This window comes from Suricata suricatta, chromosome 7 (genome assembly GCF_006229205.1).
Source record: "Suricata suricatta isolate VVHF042 chromosome 7, meerkat_22Aug2017_6uvM2_HiC, whole genome shotgun sequence".
NCBI lineage: Eukaryota > Metazoa > Chordata > Mammalia > Carnivora > Herpestidae > Suricata > Suricata suricatta.
In genome coordinates, this window is record NC_043706.1 from 1324678 (window position 1) to 1341248 (window position 16571).

The 16571-nt window shown below is 52.0% G+C and overlaps 1 protein-coding gene across 1 annotated transcript in view; it reads left to right on the forward strand.

Moving 5' to 3' along the window:
* TRIM27 (tripartite motif containing 27) overlaps positions 1-16083 on the forward strand; it is a 21110-nt gene extending 5027 nt beyond the window's left edge. The window contains exons 4-9 of the mRNA XM_029944911.1: positions 5644-5874; positions 9706-9728; positions 10977-11092; positions 11231-11263; positions 13148-13174; positions 14542-16083. Of these exons, the coding sequence (XP_029800771.1) occupies positions 5644-5874; positions 9706-9728; positions 10977-11092; positions 11231-11263; positions 13148-13174; positions 14542-15137 (1026 nt within the window). The 3' untranslated portion in view covers positions 15138-16083. The remainder of the gene's footprint in view (positions 1-5643; positions 5875-9705; positions 9729-10976; positions 11093-11230; positions 11264-13147; positions 13175-14541) is intronic.
* Positions 16084-16571: the final 488 nt, after the last annotated feature.

The following is a 16571-nucleotide window of genomic DNA, read 5'->3' on the forward strand; positions in this document are numbered from 1 at the left end:
CTGTTTTTGTGCCAATACCATACTGTCTTGATGATGACAGCTTTGTAGTAGAGGCTAAAGTCTGGGATTGTGATGCCTCCCGTTTTGGTTTTCTTCCTCAATATTACTTTGGTTATTCGGGGTCTTTTGTGGTTCCATATGAATTTTATGATAGTTTGTTCTAGTTTTGAGAAGAATGCTGGTGCAACTTGGATGGGGATTGCATTGAATGTGTAGATTGCTTTGGGTAATAATGACATTTTAACATTATTTATTCTTCTGATCCATGAGCATGGAATGTTTTTCCATCTCTCTGTGTCTTCAGTTTCTTTCATAAGTTTTCTATTGTTTTCATCATACAGGTCTTTTACATCTTTTGTTAGATTTATTCCTAGGTATTTTATGGTTTTTCATGCAATCGTGAATGGAATCAGTTTCTTGATTTCTCTTTCAATTGTTTCACTATTGGTGTAGAAAAATGCAACCGATTTCTGTATGTTGATTTTGTGCCCTGTGACTTTACTGAATTCATGGATCAGTTCTAGAAGGCTTCTGGTGGAGTTGGTCAGGTTTTTCATGTAGAGTATCATGTCATCTGTGAAAAGTGAAAGTTTGACTTCACCTTTGCCAATTCCAATACCTTTTATTTCCTTTGGTTGTCTGATTGCTGATGCTAGGACTTCCAGCGCTATGTGAAACAACAGTGGTGAGAGTGGGCACCCCTGTCATGTCCTTGATTTCAGGGAGAAAGCTCTCAGTTTTCCCCCATTGAGGATGATATTAGCTGTGGGCTTTTCATAAATGGCTCTTATGATGTTTAGGTATGTTCGTTCTATCCCGACTTTCTGGAGGGTTTTTATTAAGGAAGGGTGCTGTAGGAGCACCTGGGTGGCTCAGTCGATAGAGCGGATGACTTCAACTCAGGTCATGATCTCATGGTTCATGGGTTTGAGTCCCGCGTTGGGCTCTGTGCTGACAGCTCAGAGCTTGGAGAATGTTTCTGATTCCGTGTCTCCCCCTCTCTCTGACCCTTCCCTGGTCACACTCTGTGTATCTCTCTCTCTCAAAAATAAATAAATGTTAAACAAAAATTTAGGGGCTCCTGGATGGCTCCATTTCTTCTAAGTTGTCCAGTTTGTTGGCATATAATTTTTTATAGTATTCCCTGTATTTCCGAGGGATTGGTTGTAATAGATCCATTTTTTTCATTCAGGATTTTGTCTATTTGGGTGTTCTTTTTTTTTTTCCCCCTGAGGAGCCTTGCTAGAGGTTTATCAATTTTGTTTATTTTTATTTTTTTAATCTTTTTAATGTCTTATTTATTTTTGAGAGACAGAGAGAGCGCGAGCAGGGGAGGGTCAGAGAGAGAGGGAGACACAGAATCCCAAGCAGGCTCCAGGCTCTGAGCTAGCTGTCAGCACAGAGCCCGACACAGGGCTCGAACCCACAAACTGTGAGATCATGACCTGAGCCGAAGCCGGCCGCTTAACTGACTGAGCCCCCAGGCACCCCAATTTTGTTTATTTAAAGAAAAAAAAAAAACAACTCTTGGTTTCATCGATCTGTTCAGTTCTTTGTTTGGATTCCATTTTGTTTATTTCTTCCCTGATCTTTTTTTTTTTTTTTAATGTTTTTTACTTAATTTTGATACAGAGAGAGACAGAACATGAGAGTGGGAGGGGCAGAGAGAGGAGACTCAGAACTGGAAGCAGGCTCCAGGCTCTGAGCTAGCGGTCAGCACAGAGCCTGACATGGGGCTTGAACTCATGAATGTGAGATCTGACCTGAGCCGAAGTCAGAAGCCCAACTGACTGAGCCACCCAGGCGCCCCTTCCCTGATGTTTATTATTTCTTTTCTTCTGCTGGGTTTGGGGTGCTCTTGCTGCTCCCCTTCTAGTCCTTAGGTGCTCTGTTAGGTTTTGAATTTGTGCTTTTTCTAATTTGTTGAAATAGGCTTGGATTGCAATATACTTTCCTCTTAGGCCTGCCTTTGCTGTGTCCCAGAGAGTTTGGATTGTTGTATTTTTGTTTTCGTTCGTTTCCATATATTTTTAAATTTCTTTTCTAATTGCCTAATTGGCCCAGTCATTCTTTAGTAGGGTGGTTTTTTAACCTCCATGTTTGGGGGGGGTTCCAGTCTTTTTTCTGTGATTGGTTTCGAGTTTCATAGCATTGTGATCTGAAAGTGCATGGTATGATCTCAATTCTTCTGTATTTATGGAGGGCTGTTTTATGACCCAGTATGTGATCTCCCTTGGAGAATGTGCCATGCGTACTTGAGAAGTGAATTCCCTCGCCTCGAGATGTAGAGTTCTAAATATATCTGTCAAATCCATCTGTTCCAGTATGTCTTTCAGGTCCATTGTTTCCTTAGCGATTTTCTGTCTGGTGGATCTATCCATTGCTGTCAGTGGAGTATTGAAGTCCCCTGCAATTAGCACATTCTTATCGATAAGATTGGTTCTGTCTGTGATTAGTTGTTTTATGTATTTGGGTGCTCCTGAGTTAGGCGCATAGATATTTATAATTGTTAGCTCTTCCTGATGGAGAGACCCTGTAATTATTATGTAATGTCCTTCTTCATCTCTTGTTACTGCCTTTACTTTCAAGTCCAGTTTGTCTGATAGAAGTATGGCTACTCCAGCTTTCTTTTGTCTTCCAGTCGCATGATAGTTATTTCTCCATCCCTTTACTTTCAATCTGAAGTTGCTTCAAGTCTAAAATGAGTCTTTTGTAGACAGCAAATAGATGGATTTTGTTTTTTTATCCATTCTGCTACCCTGTGTCATTTGATTGGAGCATTCAGTCCATTGACATTCAGTGTTATTGTAAAATGTGGGTTTAGATTCATTGTGTTCCCTGTAGAGTTCATGCTTGTAGTGGTGTCTCTGGCACCTTGTATTCTTTGCAACATTTCCCTCATAGAGTCCCTCTTAGGATTTCTTGTAGGGCTGGTTTGGTGGTGATGGATTCTCTCAACTTTTGTTTATTTGGGAACACCTTTATCTCTCCTATTTTGAATGACAGGCTTGCTGGATAAAGGGTTTTTGGAGGCATATTTTTCCTGTTCATCATATTGAAGATTTCCTGCCATTCCTTTCTGGCCTGCTCGGTTTCAGTACATAGGTCTGTCACCACTCTGATAGGCTTCCCTTTGTATGTGAGGGCCCTTTTCTCCCTAGCTGCTTTCACAATTCACTCTTTATCTTTGTAGTTTGCTAGTTTCACTATGATATGCTGTGCCCTAAGGTTGATTCACGTTACTTCTAAGGGGAGTTCTTTGTGCTTCTTGGATTTCAATGTCGATTTCCTTCCCCAAATTGGGGAAGTTCTCAGCCATAATTTGATCAAGCACCCCTTTAGGACCTTTTTTCTATCTTATTCTTCTGAAATTATATGATACGGATATTCTTCCGTTTGATTGTATCACTCGGGTCTTAAATTCTCCTTTCGTGTGCCTGGATCAATTTCTCTCTTTTTCTCAGCTTCCTCTTTTTCTGTAACTGTCTTTTAATTCACCTATTCTCCTCTCTGTCTCTTCAGTCTGTGCAGTGGCTGCCTCCATTTTATTATGCATCTCATTTATAGCATTTTTGACTCATCACATCTATTTGAAAGTTCCTAGTCTTTGTATCAGTAGCTTTTCTGATGTCTTCCATGCTTTTTCAAGCCCAGTGATTAATTTTATGACAATTCTTCTAAATTCTTGTTCAGTTATGTTGCTTATATCTGTTTTAAGCAATTCTGTGGCTGTGATTTCTTCCTGGAATTTCTTTAGAGGCGAGTTCTTTCCTTTCGTCATTTTGGCTAGCTTTCTGTCTCTTGTCAGGTTTAAAACTCATTCTGCACTGTGCACCTGTGAGTATTGCTCTATTAGAGGAGGCTCATTGAGTGTCCATTCAGGAAGTGTTCTTTTCATGGTGTCTCTGGGATTCTCTCACTGTGACTTTGGTTCTTTTATTTCCCTACTCTGTGGTATTTGGGACTCTCCACCATGTGTACTTTGTCTTGTTCTTGAGGTAGCCCTGGAAAGGAAAGCAGACTGACAAACACACTGGAAACAAAAGCACACAGATGCACAGACATATCACACAAGCCCAGCAAAGGGAGAAAGGAAAAAAAGGAAATAAAGAAAGGGGGGCGGGACAGAATCAACAAGAGACAATGGACAGTCTAAAGCCCTAAAACCAGCCAAGGGGAGAGCGAAGAATGAGATAAGGGAAAGTCTATCTGGATAGCAAGAAAAAACAAGGCAGCTCTCCTGCGTGGATGGGCTGGTTTGGTGTAGGTAGGTTTCAGGGGCTGCACCCCAAGGTGGTTGTGGGGAGAAGAATGGTGGCGCCCCAAACCCTTCTCGAACCAAGCCTTGCAAGCCACTCATTTGGGTCTGGTCTCCCTGTGGCACCGATGGGCGAGGTTGTGTTTTCCAAGCCCCACCCGTTTCCAAATCCTGGTCCATGCCCTTTAATGGTACTGCCCGAGATGAGAGGTCCTCCCGCGGGCACAGCAGGCTTCGTAGCTGGGATCGAGGAGCGGGGTCGGGAAGCAGTTTCACCTGGTGCCGCCCGGAATCACGTGCCGCCGCTGAGTCCAAGGAAGAATGCGCCCCCTAAACTTAGGGACGGATTTCTCTCCCCGCGCCCAGCTGTTCTGTATGGGGTGACAGTATCCCTCTCTGTCCCACTGGCCGATTTTTTTTCTTTTCTCTAGAGACAGATCTCTGAGTGTTTTCAGTGTCTCTTTCTCTTCCGCTTGTCTCTCCGGGGCTCCGCGCTCTTCCTGCGTGGGGCTGCGGCTCCCTCCCCTCCGCACCTCTGGGCCCCACCCGTTTTTATTTCCCCAGTTTGCACTCACTCAGCACCTTTGTGTTTGTCTTCTTTGTGGATTCTGTGTGTTTTCCGCCCACTCTTGCGGATCAGAGTATTGTGGCTTCAGTCCTTCTCAGTTTGATAGATGCGGGCAAGCAACAGTTATAGAGCCCACTTCTCCGGCATCTTGCCCCTCCCCTTACCGTTAGGTCTTTCATCCATTTTGAGTTTGTTTTTGTGTATGGCGTAAGAAAGCGGTCCAGGTTCATTTTCTGCATGTCGCTGTCCAGTTTTCCCAGCACCAGTTGCTGAAGAGACTGTCTTTATTCCATCGGATATTCTTTCCTGCTTTGCCAGAGATTAGTTGGCCACACCTTTGTGGTCCATCTCTGGGTTCTCTTTTCTGTTCCATTGGTCTGAGTGTCTCTTTTTGTGCCAGATCACAGAGCTTTCAGGGAGGCCTGTCAGTGGGAGGTGGGTAGAGGAGGAAGAGCGGACTGCTTTGGCAAACAGATCTGCACCAGGAAGGAGCCTCACCCAGAGCCAGGGGGCGGGTAGTTGAGGAACACCCCAGAAGGCCAGAGGAGGGTGTGGGTGACCTGGGAAGGGCCTCAGTGAAGTGGTCAGGGTCGTGACGCAAGGGCGGAATGTTCCAGCCCGTCCCCTGTACCTGACCCGTCGCTTCCTGGCTGTGCTTCATGGCTCCCAGCCCCCAGCCAGGCAGCATGTGCTTCCCTCTTGCCTCCTCTGACTTCTCCGTCGCCATGTGCTCCGCCAGAGTGCTGGGATGGGGTGATGAGGCCTGGGGGGGACAGTCCAGGACGACACACGGTGGCCTCCCCTGTCGCCCGCGCAGAGCCTGACCCAGATGGAGCGGGAGAAGATCGTCTGGGAGTTCGAGCAGCTCTATCACTCCTTGAAGGAGCACGAGTACCGCCTGCTGGCCCGCCTGGAGGAGCTGGACCTGGCCATCTACAACAGCATCAACGGTGCCATCACCCAGTTCTCCTGCAACATCTCCCACCTGAGCAGCCTGATCGCCCAGCTGGAGGAGAAGCAGCAGCAGCCCACCAGGGAGCTCCTGCAGGTAAGGGTCAGCACCCGTCTACACAGCCTGCAGGGGGCTGCCTCGGGTCAGGGTCAGCACCCCGTCTACACAGCCTGCAGGGGGCTCCTGCAGGTAAGGGTCAGCACCCCGTCTACACAGCCTGCAGGGGGCTGCCTCAGGTCAAGGGTCAGCACCCCGTCTACAGAGCCTGCAGGGGGCTGCCTGGGGTCAGGGTCAGCACCCCATCTACACAGCCTGCAGGGGGCTCCTGCAGGTCAAGGTTCAGCACACCTGTCTACACAGCCTGCAGGGAGCTTCTGCAGGTACGGGTCAGCATCCCGTCTGGGTCAGGCTCTGCGCTGAGCATGGACCTGCTTGGGGCTCTCTCCCTCTCCCCCTCCACTACTTGCTCATGAGCTTGCTTGCTCTCTCAAAAAAAAAAAATAGCGTACAAGAACGCAGCATATAGTAAACTCACGTGCTGTTGGGCCATCACGACTCTAGTTCTGGAACGCTCTCCTCACCTTGGAAGGAAACCGTGTGTCCGTTGGACAGCCGCTCACCAACTTCGCCCACTGGCAACCGCTGGTCGGTGTGTCTCAGCCTCTGGGGTCTGACTTCGTTTACTTGCGTACTTTTTCCTCGGTTCAGCCGTGTTGCAGTGCTGCGTTTGTTTTCACGGCTGGGTAATGGTCCACCATGTGGACACGCACCACTTTTTGTTTCTTTGTGTTGTATTCCATTAACGAGTTGGCGGGCGTTTGGCGATCGTGAGTCGTGTCTGGACGCTCACAGCGGACTCGCTTCGGCACTTGGCCGCATCATCTGGGCAGGGGCTGCGTTCCTGTCTGGATGGACGAGCTGCCAGTGAGCATCGGGGGGTTAAAAATTATTACATTAAGGTGGAAAATACTTGCGAGGACGTTTTTGGTTTTTTAGTGTGTTTTTAAATTTTTTTTATGTTTATTTTATTAGGGAGACAGAGAGAAACGGAGCATGAACAGGGGAGGGGCAGAGAGACAGGGAGACACAGAATCTGAAGCAGCTCCAGGCTCTGAGCTGTCAGCACAGAGCCCAACATGGGGCCCAAATCCATAAACTTTGAGATCATGACCTGAGCTGAAGTCGGATGCTCAACTGACTGAGCCCCCCAGGCGCCCCTCGAGGACGATTTTAAACAGATGGGTCACTGAAGAAAGAGGGGTTTGGGCATGGAAAGAGGGAGCCGGTCTTGATCACTGCCAGAGAGTAGTTGTGGTGGAGGCCATTGGAAGAGGGAGCTGCATCTTACCTGACGGGAGGTCAGGAGCAGAACACGATGTTCACGGTCATCTGCCTCTCCTTAGCATTGCACTGGAGGGGTTGTTTGTTTGTTTTTTCAAAACATGTAAAATGTTTTCTTTTAATGTGTGTTTATTTTTCAGGGGGGTGGGCGGGGGAGGGGCAGAGAAGGAGAGGGAGACGCAGAATCGGAAGCAGGCTCCGGGCTCTGGCTGTCAGCACGGAGCTGGACATGGGGCTCAAACCCACAAACTGTGAGATCATGACCTGAGCTGAAACCAGGAACTGACCAGCCAGGCGCCCCTAGAGTACCAACGATTTCTTAATTCAATACTGATAGCAAAGAAGTGGGAGAGAGAATCTCATGCTGGCGGGAAGACAAAATGTTTGCAGTGTTGAACAAAAGCGTGCCTGCAGTTAGACTCGGACCGAGGATCCTTCTAGGAACTTACCTAATTGTGAAAATACGTACAAAAATGCACACACAAGGTCACATCATGTAACATTTAATTACAAAGTATTGGGGGAAAGCCCACCTTCCAGAGCTAGTTTTTTTTTTTAATGTTTTTTATTTATTTTTGAGAGACAGAGAGACAGCACAAGCAGGGGAGGGTCAGAGAGAGAGAGAGACACAGAATCTGAGGCAGGCTCCAGGCTCTGAGCTGTCAGCACAGAGTCCGACGCGGGGCTCAAACCCACGAACCATGAGATCATGACCTCAGCCGAAGCCGGACGCTTAACCGACGGAGCCCCCCAGGTGCCCCAAAGCCCACCTTCCAGGCTGAGGTTGGGTGAATCAAGTCTGCACATGTATGCACTACAGGTCCTGGGCGACTGCACAGAATTGTGAGGAGGGTACCCGTGAACTGACGCAGAGAGGTGTCCAGGAATGTGTTGTAAGTGAAAAGTCAAAGTGCAGAATGCAGAGTATGCTACTTTCAGTGGAACGAAAAAGAGATCCTTGAAAAATCAGGTATCTGCTTGTTTTTGCAGAGGAAACAATGGAAGGATAAAGCAGATGGGGCCGAGGAAATGGGATGGGGAGGGGTAGGAAGACAGTGACAGACTCTGTGAGCACCAGAGTAAATAAGAACAGTGATGGATTGTAGCCTATTAAAGTAAGAATATATGAGCCCATACTAATAATAAATAGGGGAAATTACTCCTTTCAGGAGAATGTTGACTAAGTAACAGGGAAGGAATTTGGGGACACCTGGGTGGCTCAGTCGGTTGAAGGTCTGACTTTGGCTCAGGTCGTGATCTTATGGTTCGTGAGTTCGAGCCCCGCACGGGGCTGACTGTGGTTAGCACAGAGCCTGCTTCAGATCCTCTGTTTCTCCCTCTCTGCCCCTACCCCACTCGCAGTCTCTCTCTCAAAAATAACATGTAAAAAATAAAATGAATTTAGAAGCTACAAAAGGACCACTTAACCATCATAGTAGAAGTTAACTCAGACAGTAATTGTCAGTGGGTGTTAAATCTAAGGGAGGAAGTTTGAGAGACATTGGAATAGTAACATAATATCAAAGTATCACTCTCACGTTACTTAGTGACAAGAGGAAACGTAGTAGCTAGCCGGAGATCAAACTGTGGCCAGGAAGGGGCGATGGGTACCCGTGCCTTTAGAGGACCGCACCGGACGCTCGTCACAGAGGACCCAGCCGAAACTCAGTCGTGAGGAGAGTATCTGAGAAACTCCACAGGAGAGACGGCGTCCTACAGAGTAGCTGCCGGTGTCCGGGTTGTGGGCGCACTGGTGCGGGTCCGCTCCGGATGGAAGACGGTGTCCAGGGAGCTAAATGCAGTGAGCGGTCCTGGCTTACGGGGGGGGGGGGGGGGGGGGGGGGGGGGGGGGGGGGGGGGGGGATAGCTGGGAGGAACTTTATTAAGATGATCTGTTGGGGGCTCAGTTAGTTGAGCATCTGACTTCAGCTCAGGTCAGGATCTCATGGTTCGTGGGTTCGAGCCCCGTGACGGGCTCTGCGCTGACAGCTCAGAGCCTGGAGCTGCTTCAGATTCTGTGTCTCCCTCTCTCTCTGCCCCTCCCCCGCTCGTGTGCGCATCCTCACACTCTTTCTCTCTCAAGTGAATAAACTTAAAATTTAAAGATGATTGGTTAAAGAATGTGCACTCTGAGTTAGAGAAACGTGGCATCCGTGTTCATTGTTCTGGGCTGGATTACTGTGGGTGTGGAAGAAAATGTGTGTGCCCGTAGGAAATACACGCAGAAGTATACGAAGGAGGAAAGGATGTCATGTAGAGAGTGCTCTCACGTGATTCTGAACGTCATGTGTTGGTAATGATTTGGTGAGGCGCGCACACAAGCCACGTGCTAGCAGCTGTTCTGTGTATTTGAAATCATTTCACAACAAGAAGTCAAAGCAAGCTGGACAAGTGGACCGCTGTCCGTGGGTGGGGAAATTGTGAAGTTGTGACTGAGAGCCGGATGTAGGAAGTGCTGCCCTGGCAGATTGTGTGCCTCCTGGCTTCTCCCCCGAGGGCCCGCCGGTGGTTGGGCTTTCAACAAACACCTGTGACAGAAAACTGACGTCACGACTTCTCACCGTTGCCTTCTCCTTTCTCTCGTAGGACATCGGGGACACGCTGACCAGGTACAGTGTTCTCTCCCCTCAGTGTTAAATCGAGTGTAGACGGCATGTCCCTTACACGCCTAACTCCCAAAAGGAGCCCAGAGCCTCGGAAGGATGTCTTCCCAAAGTGACACGTCCTGCCCGTCTCTGGACCGAGTCACGGTGTGCTGAGAGCCATCCGGACCGCGGATCTTCTCAGTAGAACTCAGGAACGACTGACAGATTGTGAGGGTGAAGGAGAGGGTTGTGCTCCTGCTTCGTGAGGACGTGTCCGGGCAGGGACCAGAGGCTCCTGGGGGCCTGGTCGCTTCTCAGGGCCGCGCGCTCCTGGTTCCACGATGGGGAGAGGAGTGGCGGCTCAGGGCCCCACAGTTAGCGCCTCGCACCCGGACTCCGGCCCTTGTCCTCATTTTCCTGGGCTGTGTCCCTGATGGGGGCGAGCGAGAGGCCCCTGGAGGACAGGCCGGGAACGAGCAGGGAGACTCCCAGGGGGCCGATGGGGGGCTGGCTGTGTCTGTGGGGCCGAGCCTGGGGGCCGGGGGGCTGGGCCTCGGGGACGTGCCCTTGTGCAGGCGCACCTGCAGGCACGCGGACCGACGCTGAAGGAGCTGAACGTTGAAGCGGGTTGGCACTCAGAATGGTGACAGCCTCTGGGGGGTGTGGCGGGCCTTGCGGGAGACTCGGGCCGGGGCAGGGCCTGGTGAGGCTGCGGAGCGCTCGGCTGGGAGGCCATGGGGAGAGAACTGTTGGTGAAATGGAGGGTTTTGGCGAGATGGGTTAGAAGTGTCCCGCCCCAGCCACGTGGTCCTGAGGACAGGCCGTTTGGAAGAAGCCTCTGAGCTACGCACGGGGCGGTTTGAGTGAGTAAGGTGTTTCCTCTGCTCTTGCTGAGAGGATCACAGTCTAGGAGGAGCCCAGGGAAAGGGTTGCTGAGGCTGCTGTTAAAGACTGTTGGCCAGGGGCGCCTGGGGGGCTCAGTCGGTTGAGCGGCCGGCTTTGGCTCAGGTCAGATCTCACGTTTGTGGGTTCGAGCCCCGCGTCGGGCTCTGTGCTGACAGCTAGCTCAGAGCCTGGAGCCTGCTTCAGATTCTGTGTCTCCCTCTCTCTGCCCCTCCCCTCTCATGCTCTATCTCTCTCTGTATCAAAACTAAATAAAACATTAAAAAAAAAAAAAGACTGTTGGCCAATTGAACCCAGGCTTTGGGATCCTGAAGTTGTGGGGTCAGATTTACTCATTGGTTGTTTGTTTGTTTGTTTGTTTTACCTTAGAGCTGAAAGAATCCGAATCCCTGAACCTTGGATCACACCTCCAGATCTGCAAGAGAAAATCCACATTTTTGCACAAAAATGTCTGTTCTTGACGGAGAGTCTGAAGCAGTTCACAGGTAATGTCAGCAGAGGGGTCCCCTGGGGAGACAGATTCCTGCTCCGAGCATCCGCTATTGCCCGGGGGGAAGATCAGTTGTCCCTCGGGCTGTAGGATCTGTAGGATGCAAACTGAATGTCTTCTTTTCTCCCCTTAGAAAAAATGCAGTCGGATATGGAGAAAATCCAAGGTATGTGCATGCATTTCCTGGGCTTTTGATGTTAAAGTTTCCTGGGAAGATGAACATCTACTTAAAAAAATAACACTTTTGATAGAGGGAGTACTTGAGTGGGGGAGGGGCAGAGAGAGAGACACCGAATCTGAAGCAGCCTCCAGGCTCTGAGCTGTCAGCACAGAGCCCTATGCGGGGCCTGAACTCACGAACTGTGAGATCATGACCTGAGCTGAAGTTGGAGGCTTAACCGACTGAGCCTCCCAGGTGCCCCACTGAACACCTGACTTTAAAAGTGTGGGAAAATGGGAAGGGAGTGACTCCACCAGCCAGCCTTCCCAGATCTTCCACTTCTTCCTTTTGCCTTGTTAATCGGTTCAATTAATAATAGCCTGTTCTTTGAATTTGAGGTCTTTTAACTACACACACTCGGTTCTGAGTCTACACTGACGGGAGAGAAAAACAGGCAATCCAAAAATGAATGGTTCCAGAAATCATTTAATTTTTTCAATTAAAAATGTTTAATGTTTATTTATTTTTGAGAGAGACAGAGACAGAGCGGGGAAGGGCGGGCACAGAGGAGAGGGAAACACAGAATCCGAAGCAGCTCCAGGCTTCACACTGTCCGCCCAGAGCACAACTTGGGGGTCGAACCCATGAACTGTGCAATCGTGATCTGAGCTGAAGTCAGATGCTTAACTGACTCACTCAGGCATTCCGGTTAGTTCCTCTTACTTGGGAAGAAGAATGAGCAGGAAGCACAGCAGTTGCTCGGCACGTGAGCCGGGATATAACGTACGTGGACACTGGCGTCCCCAGGACGCGGTCGCGCGGGGTCCCCGGGGAGGAGCGGGGAGCAGGGTGTCAGGAGGCAGGCCGTGCCCGCCCGCTTGGGAGGGTTCCACCTGTGATTTCCTGTCTGTAATGGGAGGGAAGTAGTTCTCACCTCACAGGGCTGTAGAACCAAGTTAGTTACTGTTTCTAAAGTCTTGATAGAATGGAACCTGACACATAATAAATCCTTTATTTTTGTTTATTAAATAAAGTGTTTTAGGTATTTAAGAAGCCCTTTCAAATGTAGAATTTTCTGGTCATGTGTCACACTGAGTTAGAAGTTGGCTACATTCTCTGTACCTCCCTCTCTCTCTGACCCTCCCCTGCTCACGCTGTCTCTCTCTCTCAAAAATGAAAACATTTTAAAAATTTTTCAAAAAAATAAAAAGTTGGCTACATCCTGAATGCTAAAGCCCCTGGGCGGTCTCGCGGACCCGTAAACGCTTATATGGACGTAACCCCTTCTCTTACGTGTCCCCACGGCCGCTGGTGGGCTCCTGTGTGTTGTTGCTAAGACCTTGTTGGGCTTTTATCCTTTCACACACACGCTCGGCGTCTTAGTGACACTTGGGTAGGGACCTGCACTTCCACCAGCAGACGGATGGGGAGACACTACTAGAGACCGTGGGTGATGCCGGAAGTGGTCGGTGCACACGTGACCCCTGCGGTGTGGCTGCTGCCACTGCAGAGGCCTGTGAGGGCCCCTCTGTGAACATGCTTTGTCCGCTGGAAGTGCCTTTCGAGAGAGTGGTCCTGTCTTCCCAGCACCGTGGTGGCTGCCACCCAGCCCCCAGAGCAGAGGCGGCTCGTGGAGCCGGAAATTGTGCGCCCCGGGGACTGGCACCGAGCCGGCCGGCCAAGGTGCTGGGGGATCCTTGACCTTGGCTCGATGGGGCCGCGTCTGCTCCCCGCCCCCGGCTCCTGCCCAGCCCCCACCCGCAGATTGGTGGAGTCCCGGCCCGTGGGGGGCTCCGCGCCCCGGGAGGACGGTGGCCAAGCCCCTCCCGCCGGGTACTTCCCGGAGATAGTCGCGTGATGTCCGTAACTTCTTCTCTCTTGTTCTTTCAGAACTGAGGGAGGCTCAGTTATACTCAGGTAGGTTCTGGAGACGAACCGTATGGAAGGAGGAGTAAGAGTCCGAACGCCCCAAGTACTCCTGTGAATGATTTGGGAAATTGGCCAAATTCCAGTTCTTCGGGTTATGTGTATAAAAGTGATAAAGGGCAACCAGAAAAAAAACCAACATTGATTATTTCTATGTATTTACAATGTGTGTGGCTCCTAAAATGTCCCAAAGCGGCAGCGGGTGGAGGAGACGGAGGCCAGGAGCCCGAGGCGGAGCCCCTGTCCGCTTCCGCTTCCCACAGTGCTCTGCGGCTCCGCCTGCCCCGCCTCTGGCCGCTGCGAGCTTCCGGTCGGTGAGCTCGGCTGTTTCCGGCGCTGGGGGTGCAGGGAGGTCCTGTCCTCCCATCTCTGGATGGGAACTGAAGCCCCCCTGCCCCCGTGACCGGCACCGTCACTCCAGGGTCGGGAGACTGAGTCGCAAGGACCCAGGGGCCCCAGGTCATAGGCGTGCACCGCCCCCCGTGCACACCCCACGTCTAGCCCTGCTGGGGTCCGCCGCTGTGATGCGTGTTCCATAGTTTGGGCGGGTGTCCCGTGGGTGCCTGGCACAGGCCCTCCCCTGCCTGGCGCCGGGCGGGGTGCTGCCCCTGGAGTTCAGTGGCCGCCGGGGGGTGCGAGGCACCGCCGGGGCCCAGCCGGCAGGGGCTGAACCACGAGCCCAGTGTCAGGGCCCCAGGGCCCCTCCACGGTTGCGGCCACGATCCTCGTGTGGGAGTCCTTCAGTCTGCCCGGGCCGTGGTTCGGAGGGATGGTGCTTGCGGTTTTCCTCCTGAGCAGGATTTGGCGAGTGTGCGAGGAACCTGGCCCTTTACGGCAGGAGAGCCCCACAAGTCTGGGAGCTGCTGTAACACCAGCCCCCAGGGCGGGACAGGGCGGGACAGGGCAGGTGCAGGGGTGGAGGAGAGGAGAGGAGAGGGCGTGGCCGCTGAACCCCAGCTTTCTGAGGGAGGTGTGGGTCGAACTGGACCTTAGAAGAAGATGAATGGGGTTGAGTAAGAATACGAAAGAGTGATTCGAAGGCGGGCAAGTTGATACAGGATCGCAGTCCCTTATTCACATTAGCCGAAATTCCAAAATTCGTGTGGGAGATTCGGTTAATAATGGATAATGTGGCTTAAGATGTAAAAGAGTGGAGTAAAATCTCGGTACTTTGGACGTATCTGGGCTCAGAAAGGTGAAGAGTAACCCAGAGAGGCGTCTTGGGGACGTTGAGCCCAGGGTGAATTTCAGAAGGTGGACACAGCCTGCAGGGGTGCTTGTACCCCCTTCCTGGGGAGGTGGGGGAAGCCTGGTGCCCTACAGGGGCTGACCCCCGGCCCCCCCCCATGTGTCTGCAGTGGACGTGACTCTGGACCCGGACACGGCCTACCCCAGCCTGATCCTCTCCGATAACCTGCGGCAAGTGCGGTACAGCTACCTGCAGCAGGACCTGCCCGACAACCCTGAGCGCTTCAGCCTCTTCCCCTGCGTCCTGGGCTCCCCGTGCTTCATCGCCGGCAGGCACTACTGGGAGGTGGAGGTGGGGGACAAAGCCAAGTGGACCATCGGCGTCTGCGAAGACTCGGTGTGCCGGAAGGGCGGCGTGACCTCGGCGCCCCAGAACGGATTCTGGGCCGTGTCCCTGTGGTACGGGAAGGAGTACTGGGCGCTCACCTCCCCGATGACTGCCCTCCCCCTGAGGACCCCCCTCCAGCGCGTGGGGATTTTCTTGGACTATGACGCTGGCGAGGTGTCCTTCTACAACGTGACCGAGCGGTGTCACACCTTCACGTTCTCTCACGCCACCTTCGTCGGGCCCGTGCGGCCCTACTTCAGCCTGAGCTACTCGGGGGGCAAGAGCGCGGCCCCGCTCATCATCTGCCCCATGAGCGGCATCGACGGGTTTTCCGGCCACGTTGGCGACCATGCTCACTCCATGGAGACCTCCCCCTGAGGGGCTGGTGGCCATGACCCCGCCCCGGGCGGAAGGTGGGTGCTGCCTCCTGCTTCTGTCCGTCTCAGCTGGGCGCCCTTAGGCTCCCAGGTCCTGCCGTGGGACCGGGACGTCCCTCCTCCCCCTTCCCGTGCAGGTGGTGAGATGTATGACACGTGCCAGAGTGCCCAGAAATACACACCAGCCGTCCACCGCCAGTGTTCGGACACTTGGTTCAGCCGGTCCTGAGGGGGGAGAGTGTGGATGGCCCTTGGAGAGCCGGCCGGACACTTTGCTGGGGCTCTGCCTGGCCCCCTCGGCCTCAGCCCTGCGTCGTGGTCACGGATACTGCTGTTTTCTGGGCCGAGGCTCCTAAGAGCCTGGAGAGGAGCCACAGGGCCCTGTCCGCATGGCTCCCTCGACCGGGCTCTCCTTTGGGAATTGTACCTCCGCCCCGTCACATCCGCCATAGGTTTGTTAACTCCATTAAAGAGGCCTCTGTGTGTCTTGATTAGTTACAGTTATTTTACAGTCACGGTGGGAGATGACTCCACGTCTGTTATGAGAGAATGTTCTAATCAGTGTGCTCTTGCCTCTGTATCTGTTCCGAGGGCTTTGTCTGCCCCCTCCGCTCTGACCAGGGCGCCCTGCCAGCACCATCCACTGCCCCCCCCCACTCCCATTTGTGGACTGATGGTCAGTCATACCCCATCCCTGGAGTGAGTCTGAGGCACTATTCCAGGGATTCATGGACCTTTTGCCTCCTTTCCTCCATTTCCTTTGGGGAATGACGTTTCTAATAGGTATTCCATCGAGGGGCAGCTCCATCCCGTGGCCATCGGGTCGCGAGGCATTCTGGAGCCGAAGGCTAAGCAGTCACTTCAAGCCCCCACTTTGGTTCTTCGCCCTCCTCCCTTTGGGTACATGTCCCTCTGTTTGAAAATAAAGTGACTATGGATGTTGTTTACATTGTTGCGTTCTGGGCCTTGGTAGGGTTGGGTCCTCAGATGTTGGGGTGCGGTTGAAGGAGCTGGCTGGTGGTGAGTTCCCTGTGGGTCCGGACTCCTGGTCTGGCCAGTATTTTACTTCAAACTGGCTGATGAAACCAGTTTGGGTACTATGTTCCTGCTTTCCAACAGCGCCGAGAAAGCCGTTCCCCAGGAAAGGGTTCTCAAGTCCTTCTCTTTTAAGCTCGTTTGAGAGAATGCAAGCAGGGAAGGGGGAGAGAGGAGAAAGAATCCCCAGCAGGCTCCGCCTTGTCAGTGCCAGGCCAGACATGGGGCTCGGACCCACGAACCATGAGATCATGACCTGAGCCAATACCAAGAGTCGGATGCTTCAGCGACGGAGCCTCCCAGTCGCCCCTCGCAGGTCCTATTTGTAGCTGGTGGTGGGATAATGCAGCGATGCTTGGCGTAGGTCAGAGGGCCCAGAACTTTCTTCCCAGCCCAGAAC